General features: G+C 38.7%; 1 protein-coding gene across 1 annotated transcript in view; it reads right to left on the minus strand.

Annotated features, from left to right (window-relative positions):
- Positions 1 to 18,933, minus strand: part of HERC1 (HECT and RLD domain containing E3 ubiquitin protein ligase family member 1) — a 194,134-nt gene that overhangs the window by 15,545 nt on the left and 159,656 nt on the right. Inside the window, exons 56-69 of the mRNA XM_040226709.1 lie at positions 18,127 to 18,178; positions 16,819 to 17,018; positions 16,313 to 16,418; positions 15,028 to 15,174; positions 14,584 to 14,685; positions 13,371 to 13,544; positions 11,827 to 12,120; positions 6,354 to 6,419; positions 6,054 to 6,179; positions 5,089 to 5,227; positions 3,614 to 3,795; positions 2,536 to 2,691; positions 1,696 to 1,818; positions 414 to 516 (exon numbers count right to left, since the gene is read on the minus strand). Of these exons, the coding sequence (XP_040082643.1) occupies positions 414 to 516; positions 1,696 to 1,818; positions 2,536 to 2,691; positions 3,614 to 3,795; positions 5,089 to 5,227; positions 6,054 to 6,179; positions 6,354 to 6,419; positions 11,827 to 12,120; positions 13,371 to 13,544; positions 14,584 to 14,685; positions 15,028 to 15,174; positions 16,313 to 16,418; positions 16,819 to 17,018; positions 18,127 to 18,178 (1,970 nt within the window). The remainder of the gene's footprint in view (positions 1 to 413; positions 517 to 1,695; positions 1,819 to 2,535; positions 2,692 to 3,613; positions 3,796 to 5,088; positions 5,228 to 6,053; positions 6,180 to 6,353; positions 6,420 to 11,826; positions 12,121 to 13,370; positions 13,545 to 14,583; positions 14,686 to 15,027; positions 15,175 to 16,312; positions 16,419 to 16,818; positions 17,019 to 18,126; positions 18,179 to 18,933) is intronic.

Raw genomic sequence — 18,933 nt, forward strand, 5'->3', positions numbered from 1 at the left:
TACTTAAGATTTGAATCCTGAATGCCTGTGAATTCCTAAGACCTGAACCCCCCAGTCCCTGCAAGGGCTGGAAAGTGAGGCAGGATCCAGAGGAGCTCTGGTGGTCAAGGCAGTGTTTGCGGCAGCAAGGCAAAAAGGCAGCAGAGATGAGGAAGGGAAGGCTTTGGCAGGAATTCTTCTAGCAAGAATGAAGGCTCTGGTAGGAGGGGTGATCAATGAGCAGGAGAGTTTGTCCTAACAGCAAACATCATGAAAGAGGAGCTGAAAAGTAGCTGGGGAATGAGGGTCACTCATTACCCAGAATAAGAAGTGACTCAATTTAAGCATTTTCTATACAGCTGGAGGGCACATGTTTCTTCAATACATGTGTGCACAAAATAAGCAATATAATTAATGCCTGGAAAATGCCTTACCTTGACCAAAGGTATATACATGACCATCTTTGGTTAATGCAACAGAAAACTGAGTTCCACAAGCAACCTTTTTAATTCCAATTCCACAAAGGACATCAACTTTCTGCAAAGTAAAAGGGTAAGGCACATACTTTAAAAAGAATAACACTCAAATTTGCCTACTGGTATGTATAAACTCAAGGACTATCTTCCAGAAAAATATTAATAGTCACCCACCTATTTCCAGTCAAATCCACACTCCTAAATGTTATTTTCTCATACTGCTCTGCAGACTACCTGAATTTGGGCAAGTTCTATAGGGGGTACGGGATGTTTGACTAAAATCCCCCAGACCCCATGTGAAGTGGAAACACTGCTCTGCACAACAGAAACCAAAGAGAACTCGCTGCTGTTTAAAGAACACTAAAAGACCAGGTAAAGCCAAAGGCTGCTCCCAGTCAGATTGTTTTCTACTTTCAGAGGTAACAATAATGCTTTATATGTTCTTCAGAGAGGACTTCCTTCCCTTCTGTACCTACTGCTGAATATTTACCAATCTACCTATCAAGATGTCACAGACTACATATGATAGTGAAATCTGGAGTTGAATGTAAATTGAATACTTGTAAATCACACTGTTCGTTAAACATATTAGAAAAATCCACATAAAGAGAATGTACAAGAGTTCTGAAGAGCCGAGAAACCTTCTATAATGTGCATAAAGACTCTAAATTATTGTTTATGCACTGGGTTTTCCTATTACTTTTGAAAAGGCAAACACCTGTATAATTCAGTGGCAATAACAAGCTGAAATGGCAGCCACAAGCAGAGTTACAAAAGATTGTTCACACTTCCCTCCATAAGATATCCTGGAATATATATATACTTATTTCTTCTTTATATGGAGGATAGTTCTACACTATTCTGTCCATAACAAAGACAGATGCTTGCCCTTGCAGAATTTTTATATCCAGTTTAGTAATTAATGACTTATTTAAAATAAAGTCTGCTGCTGCTAAGTTGCTTCAGTCGTGTCCGACTCTGTGTGACCCCATGGACTGTAGCCTATCAGGCTCCTCCACCCATGGGATTTTCCAGGCAAGAGTACTGGAGTCGGGTGCCATTGCCTTCTCCGAAAATAAGGTCTTAGAGTGATGGAAATTTAAGAATAAGCAAAGGAAGCTTCTATATTTCATTATGAACTACCAAAAATGTTAGAAGTAAATTACTTCCAACTAAAAAGACATACTGACATAGAAGAAAACCATGGTGTCTGCACCCCTAGATTAAAGACAATACTGACCTGAGGTGAAGATTTTGCAGTGGAATTTCCTAAACCTAGTTTTCCATAGTCCCCGTCTCCAAAAGCCCACACCATGGAGCCATCTGCTGACACTGCCAACGTGTGGTTTAAGCCACAAGCCACCTGGAGAAAGAACAAGGTGGTCAGTAAGGCAAATCACAATACCTAAAATACATATCCATTTCTGGGACCCTTTTTCTTCACTTCAGTCAAAGAGTTGGCTGTTTCCAGAAGATTTTTATTGGTTTCAGGGTTTTACATATGTTAACCAAATTTGTCATGAAGAAAATATTCTTAACATTCACAAACAAAAGACAACCTTCTTTTCTTCAAAGAAAAAGCTTTCAAATATCTATGGCTAACTCTGAATTAGACAGTACACAAGACAGGAAAAAAGTACATATGATTAAAAAATATTCATTCACACCAGAGACAGTCTAAGGAATAATAAAAGATAAAAGATAGTAGAAGATAATATTTTATCTCCTCTTTTCATTAAGAGAGAATCTCAACATGTATAGGTCATGGACAATTATTACTTAAGAGTAGCAGCTACCAATATGCTGTAATTCAGCCATCTACCTCCAGGATACTGAACAGGAGTTACTATATTATTTAAAGGTTTCATATCAAGTAGTATTATGAAGAGGAGTTTGAAATATTCACATCCTGAATTATGACTTTCATTTGTTAACCAATTACCAATTAGGCAAAATAAAAGGTACATCAGGATAAGTACAACTGGTGATTCTAATCTTCCTGAAAGGACAGTATCTAAGTGCACACAGAGGAAACAAGAAACTATGATCAGATAGAACATATTATTGACTCATTCCATGCCTGTCCAATCTGATATCCCTCCAGTGCAGTCACTCTCTCTGGAAGTTTTTTGTTAGAGGTGTTGCCCAGACCCAGACGACCATAGTCACCATTCCCAAAGGTAAACAGTTTGCCATCTGATGTTACCACTGCTGAGTGTTTGAAGCCACAAGACATCTACAAACAGAACCAACAAGAACAAAAATGTTAATAAGAGGGTATACTAAGAAATCAGTCATTTGGGTTTTTAATACAGTAATAATCTTTAAAATAAACTCCACTGGCAACTCAGGATCTTCAAGACCAGTATGTCCTATCCACCCAAGTGGCCCTCCTGATCCTGCAAGTCTGAACTACTCATCATCTTCAGAAAGACCAAGATAAACAGCACACCTTGGAAGAACTGTTGCTGCTCTTCAGCTGCAGAGATGACCTAGACTATATGAGTTAATGAATAGGGAAATTTTTTGTAAACTCTAAAGAAAGTGAAGTCACTCAGTCGTGTCCGACTGTTTGCAACCCTGTGGACTGTAGCCCGCCAGGCTCCTCTGTCCATGGGATTTTCCAGGCAAGAATACGAGAGTGGGTTGCCATTTCCTTCTCCAGGAGATCTTCCCAACCCAGGGATTGAACCTGGGTCTCCTGCATTGCAGGAAGATGCTTTATCCTCTGAGCCACCAGGGAATCCCTGTAAACTCTAAGGTACTATGCAATTTGACAACACTATTTTAGATTGCTAATTGATTTTCCAGAAAAAAGTATACAAACTCAACCTTTGTAATAATGATGACAGGTTGCAAGTAAAGATTTCCATTTAGTAGTAGATCAAGAACAGTGGCACAGGAGTTAAACCTCACCTTTTACAAAGACCTGAAGCACCCTGGCCTAGGTCAACCAGTTGGTAGAGGAAAAACAGTCCATTCTAATACCAAAACCTACTTAAACCCCTGAGACACTCAAGAATGACTGTGAACCACCAAAAACACTGGATCTTTTATGATGGGGTAATATGTTTTTACTACTGTTTTTTCATTACCCAATCTTGAGAACTAAACCCAGTATGTTTACATTCAAAGATAAACTTCATATCTTGCCCGACCTGCACCACTTCTTCTCCTTGTAAGGCCTCGATCTGCCTGGGCCGCCGCTGCCTGTCGCTGTTCCCATGGCCGAGTTTGCCATAATCACCATCTCCCCAGCTAAAGACCTCACCACTTTCAGTCAGGGCCATTGAATGCCCATCAGAACCACAGGAAGTCACCAGCTGGGTCACCACAAAACCTGCAACAGAGCAGAAATGCAACAAGAGTCACTGGGTGGTAAAAGTTCCCTCTTTAGTTGAAGCCACTACAAAGTAGTCTCACAGAATAAAAAAAATACCACAACAGTACTACAGAAATAAAAAAGAATATCTTTAATTTTAAATCTAAATTGTAGCCATAAACTAGAAATTTGGGAGCAGTAACATAAAATGATGATGATGATAAGGAACAGAAGAAGGGTGATAGGAGCAATTCCAGTCACTAAGGACTATGTTCTAGTCACTCCTATAAGTGCTTTACATGGATCGTTCATTTTCTATTTTCACACAGAGCCTATGAGGCAGATATTATCATCACCACTTGTACAACTAGGGAAACTGAGTCACAAAGAGGTCTAGTAGCTGATGCAAGGCACCAGAGGCAGGATGTAATAGAACTGAACAGGAACCAAGCCCTCCCATCCCCAATGTTGTGCTCTTCACACTTAGATCTGAAGGAAGAGAACTTAGAGCTATTCAAGAATTCATTATGAACTTATGTTACTTAAATGCTTTTACTTAAAAAACTCAATTTGCTTTGTCTATTGACTTTAGAGCCAGTAAAAGTTAACTTAAGAAACAAGCCAGAGGCCCCCTGCAGTGCTTTTTCCAGAGATATTCTTTCTCCAAGTCACAGAGTACTCTGATGGAGATGCCCTTTCAAAGGCTTTAGTATATATGCACATTTCTATGTAAATTAATGTTTATTGTTAATGAAGCACATGCCTGATTACTATTGCTATTGCGTGTGTGCTCAGTTGCTCAGTGGTATCTGACTTTTTGCAATCCCACGGACTGTAGCCCGCCAAGCTCTTCTATCCACAGAATTTTCCAGGCAAGAATACTGGAGTGGGTTGCCGTTTCTTCCTTCAGGGGAATCTTCCCAACTCAGGGATGGAACCCATGTCTCCTGTGTCTCCTCCATTGGCAGGTGAATTCTTTACTACTGAGCCACCTGGGAAGCCCTACTACTGCTAGTAATAGTTACCAAATTACAATTCAGCAATTTTAAGGAATTTATTTATAATCTTCAGTGAGTATTACCACAGCAATTTATATCACTGAATTCTAGCAATGCTATGACAACTTGTAAAATAATACAACTTAAAATATGGAAAATTAAGGTTGTGCATGCCTAAACAAGAACATAAATATAAGTGAAAACCCTACATGACTTTATTTAGCAAAGGTTTGGGTGAGTTGCAATGTAATTAACAAACATTCTTACAAACAGGCCACAGTTTCTGCTCTGCTTTTAACTGAGGATAATTTACCTTGTAAGGCTGAAATGACTGTCAGCACATGTAGGTCATCTGAATTTCCTTGTCCTAATCTGCCATAACTTCCTTCCCCACAAGCCAACACTGTGCCATTGGCCTGGATGACAAAGGTACAATTTTGACCGCATATGACCTAGTATCAAAACACAAAGTTACATATATTATATTCTATTACATAGCTTTAATATGCAAACATTTAAAATGATTCCATGTATATCTAGGATACCTTTATCAGTTCTTTCATCCTTTCACTAAAGTGGAAGAGTTGACATAATTATGGGATTCCTATAAGCCCTTGATTATTATAAAACTGCTTACTTAACTAAAAGATGTATGAGGCTCATCTGATGATTTAAGATAGTTTAGAAACATGTTATCTACAGAGCTTTCAGTCAGTTGTGCAGAGTTTAAGAAGAAAATAGATAAAAAGAAGAAAAAGGAAACAGTGATGGGAAAACAGTAAAGATGGCTGGAGGCCACCAAGAAACAGAAACTGGAGGGGATATCTGCAAAAAAGAGTAGTGCATCTTGGGGCTTACTGAGGTAGAGAAGAACAGAAGTGAAAGCAGGAGTCTTAAGAAGAGTTTGGAGATTTAGTACCACAATTATTAGAAGAGAGGAGGGGTATCAATGAAATCTGGCTAAAGATCCCAGCAAGTTTATGACCCCAAAGAGAGAATTGATAATCAGCTATATCTTAACATCTATAAATATGTACTGGGCAGGCTTAAAGCATCATGATGTTACTTCATTATCCTTGAAAACAAGAAAAATTTCGGAATATTAACAAAACTTAAGTCTGATAAAAACTCTATAAAACTTTTATTTAGAAGCTTTATATCATGACTTTGTTGGATTCCTCACAACAGATTATGCAGTGGACAAACTATCCCAAGTAAGCTACTGAACTTAAGGTAATCAGAACTGTCAGTTCTCCAATTCTTTACCCTCCTAGTTACCTGTTGGGCCTGTGAGAATGAGGGAGCTGCTGCAGGTACCATTACATTTCTTCCAGCTTCTGCCAGCTGTCCATGCCTGCCAGCACCCCACAAGTAGACATCACATTTACCTCCCAGGTGCCAGTCCTAGAAAACCACAAACAAATCAAAATATGATTTGTTAATTCATTCAAATAAGCATCTACTGGGTACTAAGTGTATAGAAGCCTCTATGGGGGACACCAGGGTATAAACACATAAGCATTTAGAACCAGAAGATTTACGAAGAACCACCATAAAGTTATTGCCCTCTTTACTGACCTCAGGTCTGGAAGTTGCCCAAGACATAATTTGTTCATCCATGCCATTAATCCATTTACTGTTATCCTATAAGACAGGGCAAACATCAGGATCAACTTTGCTTAATCAATATTTATCTTTTCTTTAAGAAGTCTTAAAAATGATCAAATTAATATTTTTTTTAAGAGAAAAGGAGAAGCCCAAGATCACATGTTCAGTTACAAGCAGGAAGAAGACCAAAATGGACCCCTCCTTTTTCCCAGGCCATTTTTTGAGAAAATTTTTTGCAAAAGATTCATTTGTTCTTAACTAACAACTAAGTTTTCTTTCAAAAAAAAAAAAAATTTGGTAATATTATGAGAAATTAAGAGCAGTTTTACAATCATGCCAGACTTGATTTTTATGCATTGTTAGTATTTCCCTAAAAAGGACTAGAATGGTTTCACATTTGCTTAGGGTTTTTGTTCTCCCATTTTCTGTCTGTCTTTACACCTCTAATGATTCTGTAAACACTGTTCAATTCAGTTCTATTAACTCTACTTCCTTTTCTAATAAAAAGATCATATAAAGAGAAAAAAAAATTTTATGGATAAATAAGTATATAAATATTAACAAATTGGGTTTAAAGAACATTTATTATGCTCTTTTGTTTTGATAATACTCTCTTATTTGGCTAAAGAGTTATAAGTGAACTATTATCACTTGAAATTTCCAAGATTTCATATACTGATTGGCTGAAAAATTCAGGTTCTTTTCTCTCACTATAACTTCCTATGCTAACTCACACTGTCTTTTGCTCTTTATTCATATTCTGATATCTAATTTTTCCCACTCCCTACCTGCTATCACAAATATCCAACATAATTGTAAAGTAATTTTCTATCCTGTACAGCCAAAAGCCACAATGTACTCCAAGCAACAGATATCTGGAAAAAAAAAAAAAAAAAGGACTAGAATGGGTGAATTTAACTCAGATGACCATTATATCTACTACTGTAGGCAGGAATCCCTTAAAAGAAATGGAGTAGCCATCACAGCCAACAAAAGCGTCTGAAATGCAGTACTTGGATGCAATCTCAAAAACGACAGAGTGATCTCTGTTCGTCCAAGCCAAATGATTCAATATCATGGTAATCTAAGCCTATGCCCCGACCAGTAATGCTGAAGAAGCTGAAGTTGAATGGTTCTATGAAGACCTACAAGACCTTTTAGAACTAACACCCAAAAAAGATGTCCTTTTCATTACAGGGGACTGGAGTGCAAAAGTAGGAAGTTAAGAAACACCTGGATAACAAGCAAGTTTGGCCTTGGAGTACAGAATGAAGCAGGACAAAGGCTAATAGAATTTTGCCAAGAGAACGCACTGGTCATAGCAAACACCCTCTTCCAACAACACAAGAGAAGACTCTACACATGGACATCACCAGATGGCCAACAGTGAAATCAGACTGATTATATTCTTTGCAGCCTAAGATGGAGAAGCTCTATACAGTCAGCAAAAACAAGACTGGGAGCTGACTGTGGCTCAGATCATGAACTCATTGCCAAATTCAGACTTAAATTGAAGAAAGTGGGGAAAACCACTAGACCATTCAGGTATGACCTAATCAAATCCCTTATGATTATCCAGTGGAAGTGAGGAATAGATTTAAGGTACGAGATCTGATAGAGTGCCTGATGAACTATGGACAGACGTTCGTGAAACTATATAGGAGACAGGGATCAAGACCAGCCCCAAGAAAAAGAAATGCAAAAAAGCAAAATGGCTGTCTGGGGAGGCCTTACAAATAGCTGTGAAAAGAAGAGAGGCAAAAAGCAAAGGAGGAAAGGAAAGATATTCCCATTTGAATGCAGAGTTCCAAAGAATAGCAAGGACAGATAAGAAAGCCTTCCTCAGCGATCAATGCAAGGAAATAGAGGAAAACAACAGAATGGAAAAGACTAGAGATCTTTTCAAGAAAATCAGAGATACCAAGGGAACATTTCATGCAAAGATGGGCTCAATAAAGGACAGAAATGGTATGGACCTAACAGAAACAGAAGATAGTAAGAAGAGGTGGCAAGAATACACAGAATTGTACAAAAAAGATCTTCATGACCCAGATAATCACGATGGTGTGGTCACTCACCTAGAGCTAGACATTCTGGAATGTGAAGTCAAGTGGGCCTTAGGAAGCATCACTGCAAACAAAGCTAGTGGAGGTGATGGAATTCCAGTTGAGCTAGCTCAAATCCTGAAAGATGATGCTGTGAAAGTGCTGTACTCAGTATGTCAGTAAATTTGGAAAACTACTGAAAAAGGTCAATTTTCATTCCAATGTCAAAGAGAGGCAATGCCAAAGAATGCTCAAACTACCGCACAATTGCACTCATTCCACATGTTAGTAAAGTAATGCTCCAAATTCTCCAAGCCAAGCTTCAGCAATACAAGAGCTGTGAACTTCCAGATGTTCAAGCTGGTTTTAGAAAAGGCAGAGGAACCAAAGATCAAGTTGCCAACATCCGCTGGATCATCAAAAAAGCAAGAGTTCCAGAAAAACATCTAATTCTGCTTTATTGACTATGCCAAAGCCTTTGACTGTGGATCACAATAAATTGTGGAAAATTCTTAAAGAGATGGGAATACCAGACCACCTGACGTGCCTCCTGAGAAATCTGTATGCAGGTCAGGAAGCAACAGTTAGAACTGGACATGGAACACCAGACTGGTTCCAAATAGGAAAAGGAGTATGTCAAGGCTGTATATTGTCACCCTGCTTATTTAACTTCTATGCAGAGTAAATCATGAGAAACGCTGGGCTGGAAGAAGCACAAGCTGGAATCAAGATTGCCGGGAGAAATATCAGTAACCTCAGATATGCAGATGACCCCACCCTTATGGCAGAAAGTGAAGAAGAACTAAAGAGCCTCTTGATGAAAGTGAAAGAGGAGAGTGAAAAAGTTGGCTTAAAGCTCAACATTCAGAAAACGAAGATCATGGCATCTGGTCCCATCACTTCATGGGAAATAGATGGGGAAACAGTGGAAACAGTGGCTGGCTTTATTTTTCTGGGCTCTAAAATCACTGCAGATGGTGACTGCAGCCATGAGATTAAAAGATGCTTACTCCTTGGAAGGAAAGTTATGACCAACCTAGACAGCTTATTAAAAAGCAGAGACATTACTTTGTCAACAAAGGTCTGTCTAGTCAAGGCTATGGTTTTTCCAGTAGTCATGTATGGATGTGAGAGTTGGACTATAAAGAAAGCTGAGCACCGAAGAATTGATGCTTTTGAACTATGGTGTTGGAGAAGACTCGAGAGTCCCTTGGACTACAAGGAGATTCAATCAGTCCATCCTAAAGGAGATCAGTCCTGGGTGTTCATTGGAAGGACTGATTTTGAAGCTGAAACTCCAATACTTTGGCCACCTGATGCAAAGAGCTGCCTCACTGGAAAAGACCCTGATGCTGGGAAAGATTGAGGACAGGAGGAGAAGGGGATGACAGAGGATGAGATGGTTGGATGGCATCACCGACTCGATGGATATGGATCTGGGTGGACTCCAAGAGTTGGTGATGGACAGGGAGGCCTGGTGTGCTGCGGTTCGTGGGGTCGCAAAGAGTTGGACACGACTGAGCAACTGAACTGAACTGAACTGAACTGAAGAACTAAAGAGCCTCTTGATGAAAGTGAAAGAGGAGAGTGAAAAAGTTGGCTTAAAGCTCAACATTCAGAAAACGAAGATCATGGCATCCGGTCCCATCACGTCATGGCAAACAGATGGGGAAACAGTGGAAACAGTGCTGACTTTATTTTTGAGGGCTCCAAAATCACTGCAGATGGTGACTGCAGCCATAAAACTAAAAGACGCTTACTGCTTGGGAGAAAAGTTATGATCAACCTAGACAGCATATTAAAAAGCAGAGACATTACTTTGTCAACAAAGATCTGTCTAGTCAAGGCTATGGCTTTTCCAGTAGTCATGTATGGATGTGAGAGATGGACTATAAAGAAAGCTGAGCACTGAAGAACTGATGCTTTTGAACTGTGGAGAAGTTCAAAGAAGACTCTGACAGTCTTGAGAGAGGACTCTTGAGAAGACTCTTGAGAGTCCCTTGGACTGCAAGAAGATCCAACCAGTCCACCCTAAAGGAGATCAGTCCTGGGTGTTCATTGGAAGGACTGACGTTGAAGCGGAAACTCCAATACTCTGGCCACCTGATGTGAAGATCTGACTCATTGGAAAAGACCCTAATGGGGTAAAAGATTGAGGGCAGGAAGAGAAGGGGACAATAGAGGATGAGATGGTTGGATGGCATCACCGACTTGATGGACGTGAGTTTGGGTAAACTCCGGGAGTTGGTGATGGACAGGGAGGCCTGGCGTGCTGTGGTTCACAGGGTCGCAAAGACTCGCTTATTACTGAGCGACTGAACTGCACTGAGGTGATAAACACTTTTACTATCAACTATCACTAACACATTGGAGATTCAAAGCTAATCACTTCTGAGCACCCACAGGTACAAGGTCATTTGCAGGAGCCATCACCCCTGTGAACTCGAACAGTTGTGGGCAGGTCACTTCATCTTGCTAGGCTTCATTTTCCTCATCTACATATGACATATTTGAGAGAAATGAGCTCAGAAGAATACTTCCTGACTAAAATAATCTACATTTAGATTGTTCTTGTTGTTTAGTCACTTAATCGTGTCCTACTCTTTGCGACCCCATGGACTGCAGCACGCCAGGCTTCCTTGTCCTTTACCATCTCCCGGAGTTTGCTCATTTTCTTCAATTCACATATTTATTAATATATGAATATATTCAATAAATGAATTGATAAATTCATTTATCAATGAATAAATATTCAATAAATGGATATATTCAAATATGTGAATATATATTTGAATATATGAACAACATACAATATTTTACATTGTATGTGTATTTATATATTCAAATGTTTGTTTTTATAAATCTTAATTAGGTAAGGGGGTTGTTAGATCAACTGCTGGCCTGCACTATCTACCCAGGCATTTTATCTCTATCACAGTTTGGTGTCTAGACACTCTCAAATACAATCGCAAAGAAATCACAACTAAAATGCCTTCTCATATTCTATTAAACATGTTTGAAGCGCTAAATAATTTAGAATCTATATGTGGAATAAATCTAAAAAGATGGCCAGGAAAAGATGGTAAAATATATTTACAAATATGCATGTATACTAACAAGATACCTAAGAACAAGAAAATAGAAAATATGAGACGATGTTTTTGAAAACCAGCAAGTTTATACAAGCTCCACAATTCTCATAATCAATCCCTGTCACCATAGAAACCTTTTATCAGACTGAATGTGACTATCTGAAAGCAAAATATTTTGAGTTTATCTAAGGGGGCGCTTCTTGCTTCTATTCAAGCCAGCAAATACTTACTGTTGGTCTGCTATTTGTTAAACATCCATGTAACACAATCTCAGTTACATATAGTGGTAGCTCATACTACACGTACCATCAGGAGTACAAGTTCATCCTCTGGAACAGGCTCTAGATCGGGAACAGTAAAAGACTCTGGAAACTGTGCTCCATTGGTCAGGGCTTCAGCAGCTTTTATGGTGGTGGAGAAACACTCTAACCAGGCCCACTCATTTGGATTCCAGGATGCAGGGTCAGGGAGGCAGTGCTGGTGGTGTGGGGGCACTGGCGGATTACACAGCAGCTGATCCAGATGAAGTCCCACCGCAAGGGAGGCCAGACACTGCATGTAGGGGCTGTGAACAAGCTGGTCTCCACAAACCACATGAGGCTAAGAGAAAGGCAGGGATACGATGCTGAAGGGCCTCTGCCAAATATTATAAATTAGCTTACTGCATTCTGAAAGCCTGTAGTCATATTTTAACTTTACTGGTTCTTTTTTAAGCTTTTTACTTAGAAATAATTTTAGGCACATAGAGAGTTATAGAGATTAGTGCAGTGAATTCCTATAAAACCCCAATCACCTCTAATGTTAACATCTTATATAACCATGGTACATTAATTAAAACTAAGAAATTAACATTGGTTACAATAATAATTAAACCATAGAACCTCATGGTGCTTCCCATTAATGTTCTTTTTCTGCTCCAAGATTCAACCCAAGACACTACACTGCATTTAGCATATTTTCATTACAGTTTTACAGTTTCTTGTTGTCAGTTCACAATAGCAAAAAAAGGGCAGAAAATTGAACCATGGAGACCTGCACCCTCTCACATTTCCTCCTTTACCAAAAGAACCCTGGAAGCCACCAAAGACAGTCTTCTTCCACGGTCCTCTCTAGATGTACTAGAGCAACTTTGTGAGTGACTGAGTGATTCAGAAAAGAAAACCTGGGCAAACCTCACTGAAATTAACTGGGTATGGTAACAGCTGATCAGTGTAGCACAGCAACAAACAAACAAACAAATGAAAAAGGAAAAACCTCAAAGAACTTTGCTTCAGAGCAGCATGCTGTGACTACTGAGGGCTGGAAGACAGGTTACACAGGATCATAACCTGGGCACCAAGTCCAAACTCCATATTTCCCATTCTAGTATTTAACGACCCTACTTATTTAGTTCAACCTTAGCTCTTCTACTAAACTTTCCACAAAGATTCACTTGATTAAGTGGACAGGATATTCACTCTGATGCCCATATCCACTCCACTTCTCAACTTTGGGATAGCAAAGCTACACAAAAATAGATATTTGGGTTAGAAAAGGGAAGATGATGTACTCTGAAGTACAGGGGTTTAAAGAGGTTTTGAATGAACAAATAATCTGAAAAAGAATGACAGAAGCACTATACAAATCTGAGGGTTATTTAAAAATTTTACTCCCACTAAAATAAAGTAAAAACAGGTTTAGGATTACTGAACAACAATTTTAGGCATGACTTTTTTTCATTTGCTTCTGCCCAAATAGCCCCACTTATTTTACTCAGATCTCATACTTTTAAGGGATAAATTCAAAGCTACAGTTCAAATTCCAAAGCACCAGTCATCTGTATATCTGCAAGAGTGACTGTAATCAGTTACCTTTTCATATGCATACTGCTCCTGAAGCATCATGGGTAGCCGCTCCAGAAATGCTCTCATGCAGGGAGCCATGTTTAATCCCAGAATACCTTGTTGTTTCAGTGCTGTCCTACAGGTTGCTAAAACATGATTGGCAGCAATCCATTCTGCTGTACAATTCACGACCAAAACATCCTGATGAAAAAGAAACCATGCCACATGATATTTGTTTAAATAAAAGAGACAATTCCACCACCATTTATATATGAGAAATTCCTTCCAATAACTGCATTAAATACTTTTGCCTTTTAGACATTTTTTGCTATACTTTTAATGCCTAGGAACTTCAAAATATCCTAAATTTTGTCTAAGGTAAAAACAAGTGAATAAGAAATAACTATAAAATTTGTGAACTACCTTGGATTAGCTGATTCTTCTTAAAGAGACATTAATTATTTGCTATTTCATAGGAGTTACAGGAAAATCATCCAGTATATTCTAACAGTCTGACATGATCAAAGGGATACTAGAGGAAGCAGTACTCTGCTGACTGACACACATCTACAGGAGAAGCAGCACTGCCCTATGGCCCGATGGTTTATTCTATGCAGTCCACTACTATCTATGGTCCGAGTCTACATTTTACATCTAGTAGGACTGTTCATGCATGTTTATAGCTCTATTTTAATATTACTTAACCACATAAAATATAAACCAAAGCAGGATATTGGCACTACTCATTAGGGGTATGAAAGGCAATATTGTAAGAGATAAAGTGAAAGTGAAGTCGCTCAGTTGTGTCCGACTCTTTGAGACCCCATGGACTGTAAGAGATAATGTCATCACAAAATTATTTCACAGAAGACGGCTAGTATTTTTTACTAGAACATTAAATTTGAAAGCCAAAATCTATTCTGAATACTTGAGTGAAAGGTTTATGAGGTGGTCCTTCTTTTTAGGGAAAATTATTTTAAGATAATTTAGTCCTATCTCAAAATTCATGGCAGAAAGTAACAAGTTCTCTTTGAAACTTCCAGTGGAAAGTCATTCAATAACTAAGCATTTCCCCCAAAGCAGAGTGTATAGAAGAGTACTAGGTTCTAGTTTTCCTTCTGCCACTAGACAGTTGCGTTATCTTGGATATCAGTTTTCTTCTCTGTAAAGTCGGATCCTTGGACTACGATTTCAAAGATACCTTAGAGGTTAACAACTTATGATTTAATTATAAAATTACCTTTGATCTATTTGAGCAAGCAGCCACCCCAACATCTGGAATCCACACTGTGGTCTGAATAGCTCCAGAGCCAATCACAACAGTTTGCAAGACAGAGCCGTCCTAAAATTAAATGCATTCATCAATACACACTCCTTAACTGGTTAGCCATTACTTACATTTTAAATTGAGACTTAACATTCACAAAAACTTATTCTAAAACCTACATTTAGCTAAATTTGGCAATGTCCAACTGCATATTACTATCCAATTTTCTAGGGCCTTTTTTAAAGAACTTTAAAAATACATCACTAAGAAAAATTAAAGGGCAGAGAATTCTGAAAAGGGTTTCTTCAATAATCAAGATATTATTACACAAAATATTCCTAAGATTGGTTAACTTTTACTGTATATAAATTAATATAAAAACATTTCTGAAGATGAAAATAACATCTATACTCTTACCCTTAAAGACCAAATGTTCATAAGGCCACCTAATCCACCAGACACCAGGGCCAACCCATCAGAACTAAAGGCAACGGTCCGGACAGGGGTGATGTGTCCTCGCAATTGATAAACACACTTGGCTCCAACTGATTTCCTATATCCATCCTGCAATTAATTTTTATTTTTAACAAATAATGAAATTAAAACAATTTATAATTCATTCTTGGAAATTTTATATTTCAGTATAAAGTTGGGAAGAGGGAAGGACAACTTTCTCATAAGGGTTAGCCTGACAGAAAATAATAAGATATGAATCTGGTTCTCCTTCACTGATGCTATTTCATCTTTTTTCTATTGTACTTGTAATCTAGTTCCCTACTCTTCAAACAGACTACATTTGTTTCAATTATCCCTCAGAAATAGGAAAAATTCTGACTTTTACCTTTTGTGGGGGGGGGGGGGGGCCACTGCCATGAAACATGTGGGATCTTAGTTCCCTGACTAAGGATCAAGCCCCATCCCCTTCAATGGAAGTGCAGAGTCGTAACCACTAGACCACCAGGGAAGGCCACTTCTACTTTTAATTTTCAAATTTTGCTTTATGTAATTTTCATTTTTTGCCTCTAACATTTGTGAATTGCACATGCTGGTGCTATACAAACAGGTTCCTTTTTCTGTTATGGTTCTGTCTGTCACATGGTATTTAATCTCAACTTAATCTCATGTTTGCTCTGCAGGTTTTAGCAATGAGATAACTAAGGCCTGTCCAAAGGGCTACTTTTTAGCAGAGAGGGCAAATCAGATTTATCTCAAGTGCTCCTACCTTTGCTCCTGTGGTATTTTCTTCCTAGTACTGAAAGTGTCAAGTCCTAACCACTGGACCACCAGGAAATTTCCTGTCTACTCTAATTTTTAACCTCTGTTTAACATAAAGGAATGGTTCTATAGATGGAATTCTGGTTTCAGTAGGAGATACTTTGGATAGGCGTGCTCCTGTGGTGTTCCTACTTCACTGTACCAAAAACCTTTAACTTGGGACTCACCTATTGGTAGTGTCAATTATATACCATAAATGATCACCACTTGATATTTACTGAGTATCTCCCCTTAACAAGTAATTATGGTATCTCTTACAAAAAAAATAATAATAAAGAAAGCTAATTCAAAAAGCACACAAAGTATGACAATTATTCACATTTCCCTAACCATTCTTGACGTTTGAGATACCAATAGGAGGACTATTTGATAACAGATACTATCTAAGGTTTCAAATGAAGTCTTGAAAAAACAGTAGAACACTTACCTGGCAACTTGATTCCTGGTCCCACCATCCTTCTGAACTAGTCACGCTGGTCTGTGTGGTATCTTGGGGAATACGCCAAACACATACTAAGCCACTCTGACAGCCACTTGAAAAATTTGATCACATAAAACCAAACCATGTCAATATGTAGAAGTAAAAATATTTTCAAACAGCTATCAATTAAGACCTGACAGAACTACTACAATGTATTTTAAAAATTTATTTGTGGTAGGTATGCTATAATTTCACAAGAAATACAAGTAGGACCCATGTTTTTACCAATATTACATGGGGTAAAGAAGATGGCATATCTTTGGATTGCATAGCCAAAGCTTCACATTGGAAAACTGTTCTTTATTTCTCTAAGGTAATCTTATGGTATTATACATTTTAAGAACAATAACTGGTAATAAACAGTTTAAAATTCTTGAGAAGCCACACTTAAAATGCAAGTAACAGCCTAATATAAAGATTAAGACACACACACACACAAATTTATAACATACGTGGCCATCAGTAAATGCAACTTGGATCCTTTCCCTGGAAGGCTGCACCAAGCAATGCCATTTACAATAGATGGATGGCAGAGTGAATGTAGACAGCGCCAGCACCCTGAAATTGGTCCCCAGAGTTTCACATTTTCTTCTTTGGCACATGTCATAAGAATATGACCCGTTGGGTCCCACTTCATACTAATAAGAGTATCCTTAAAATGGTAGAGGGAGAAAAATATCATAGTAATGCTTGCTTTACAAACACTTAAAACTCAGTAATTTATGACCTATACTTCTATCACTTCCCTGGTGGCTCAGATGGTAAAGCGTCTGCCTGTAATGTGCGAGTCCCAGGTTTGATCCCTGGGTCAGGAAGATCCCCTGGAGAAGGAAATGGCAACTCACTCCAGTATTCTTGCCTGGAGAATTCCATGGATTGAGGAGCCTGATAGGCTACAGTCCACGGGGTCACAAAGAGTCAGACACGACTGAACAACTTCACTTCACTTCATTTCTTCATACTTCTATCACTCAACTATTTTGAAATGGACATTTTATGCAAATCAGATACTATTACATTATTTCCAACCACTAACTAACTCATCATTTATATATATATATATTAAAATATATATATTTGCTGCATTATATATATTTGCTGCAGTCAAAGCCCAATAAATGTTACTTGGATGAATGAATTATGAAATTCTAATTCAGAGGGAATATGTTATCTTTCATCACCATTTTTAAAGTTATTTTTATTGACTACTGACTATCAAAATATGAAAAAGAGGGTTTTTTTTTTAAAGAAGAATCTCTTACACTAAAAATAGCTAATACTATGAGAATCTGGGACAAGTTTTATGTTTATACGGTTGTCTTCACTGGGTTCTTCTGATTTTTTTTAAATTTATTTTTAATTGAAGGATAACTGCTTTACAATATTGTATTGGTTTCTACCAAACATCAACATGAATTGGCCATAGGTTTACCCATGGCCCCTCCCACTTGAACATCCCTCCCATCTCCCTTGCCATCCCACCCCTCTAGTTTGTTCCCCATCCTCATTTCAGTTCCCTGAGTCATATTAGCAAATTCCCACTGACTACCTATTTTACATATGGTAATGTATGTTTCCATGTTACTCTCTCCATACATCCCACCCTCTCCTTCCTCTCCCGCCAGCTGTGTCGATAAGTCTATTCTCAATGTCTAGTGTCTCCATTACCGCTCGGCAAATAGGTTCATCAGTACCATCTTTCTAGATTTCATATATATGTGCTGCTGCTAAGTTGCTAAGTCGCTTCAGTCGTGTCCAACTCTGTGCGACCCCACAGATGGCAGCCCACCAGGCTCCCCCATCCCTGGGATTCTCTAGGCAAGAACACTGGAGTGGGTTGCCATTTCCTTCTCCAATGTATGAAAGTGAAAAGTGAAAGTGAAGTCACTCAGTCATGTCTGACTCTTCGAGACCCCATGGACTGCAGCCTACCAGGCTCCTCCGTCCATGGGACTTTCCAAGCAAGAGTACTGGTGTGGGGTGCCATTGCCTTCTCCAATATATGTGCTAGTACACAATATTTGTTTTTCTCTTTCTGACTTACTTCACTCTGTATAATAAGCTCTATTCTTCTGACTTTTTTACCCTCCTTCACACGTTCCAAGAGGGCTTCTCTGGTGGCTCAGAGGTTAAAGCGTCTGCCTGCAATGCAGGAGACCTGGATTTGATCCCTGGTTTGGGAAGATCCCCTGGAGAAGGAAATGGCAACCCACTCCAGTATTCTTGCCTGGAGAATCCCATGGACAGAGGAGCCTGGTGGGCTACAGTCCAGGGGGTCGCAAAGAGTCGGACACGTTCCAACCACTGGCTTCATGAATTTATGTTACTTAACTAGTGGCCCCATAAGCTGCTGACCTGGTAACTTCTGTTTAAGGTAACGGAATCATTCTTCATATATGGAATTTCTAGCATTACTGGGAGGTACTCTGACCAAGGTATCCTATATCACTGTTTCAGTTTTATCTCTTAACTCAATGGCTTTCTTACACAGACTTCTCCATTTATATACATGGCCCCAAAACTTTGTATAACAACAGAATATTAAATCACAAGTGACTGAGGTAAAA

Source organism: Oryx dammah, unplaced genomic scaffold (assembly GCF_014754425.2).
Source record: "Oryx dammah isolate SB20612 unplaced genomic scaffold, SCBI_Odam_1.1 HiC_scaffold_26, whole genome shotgun sequence".
Taxonomy (NCBI): Eukaryota; Metazoa; Chordata; class Mammalia; order Artiodactyla; family Bovidae; genus Oryx; species Oryx dammah.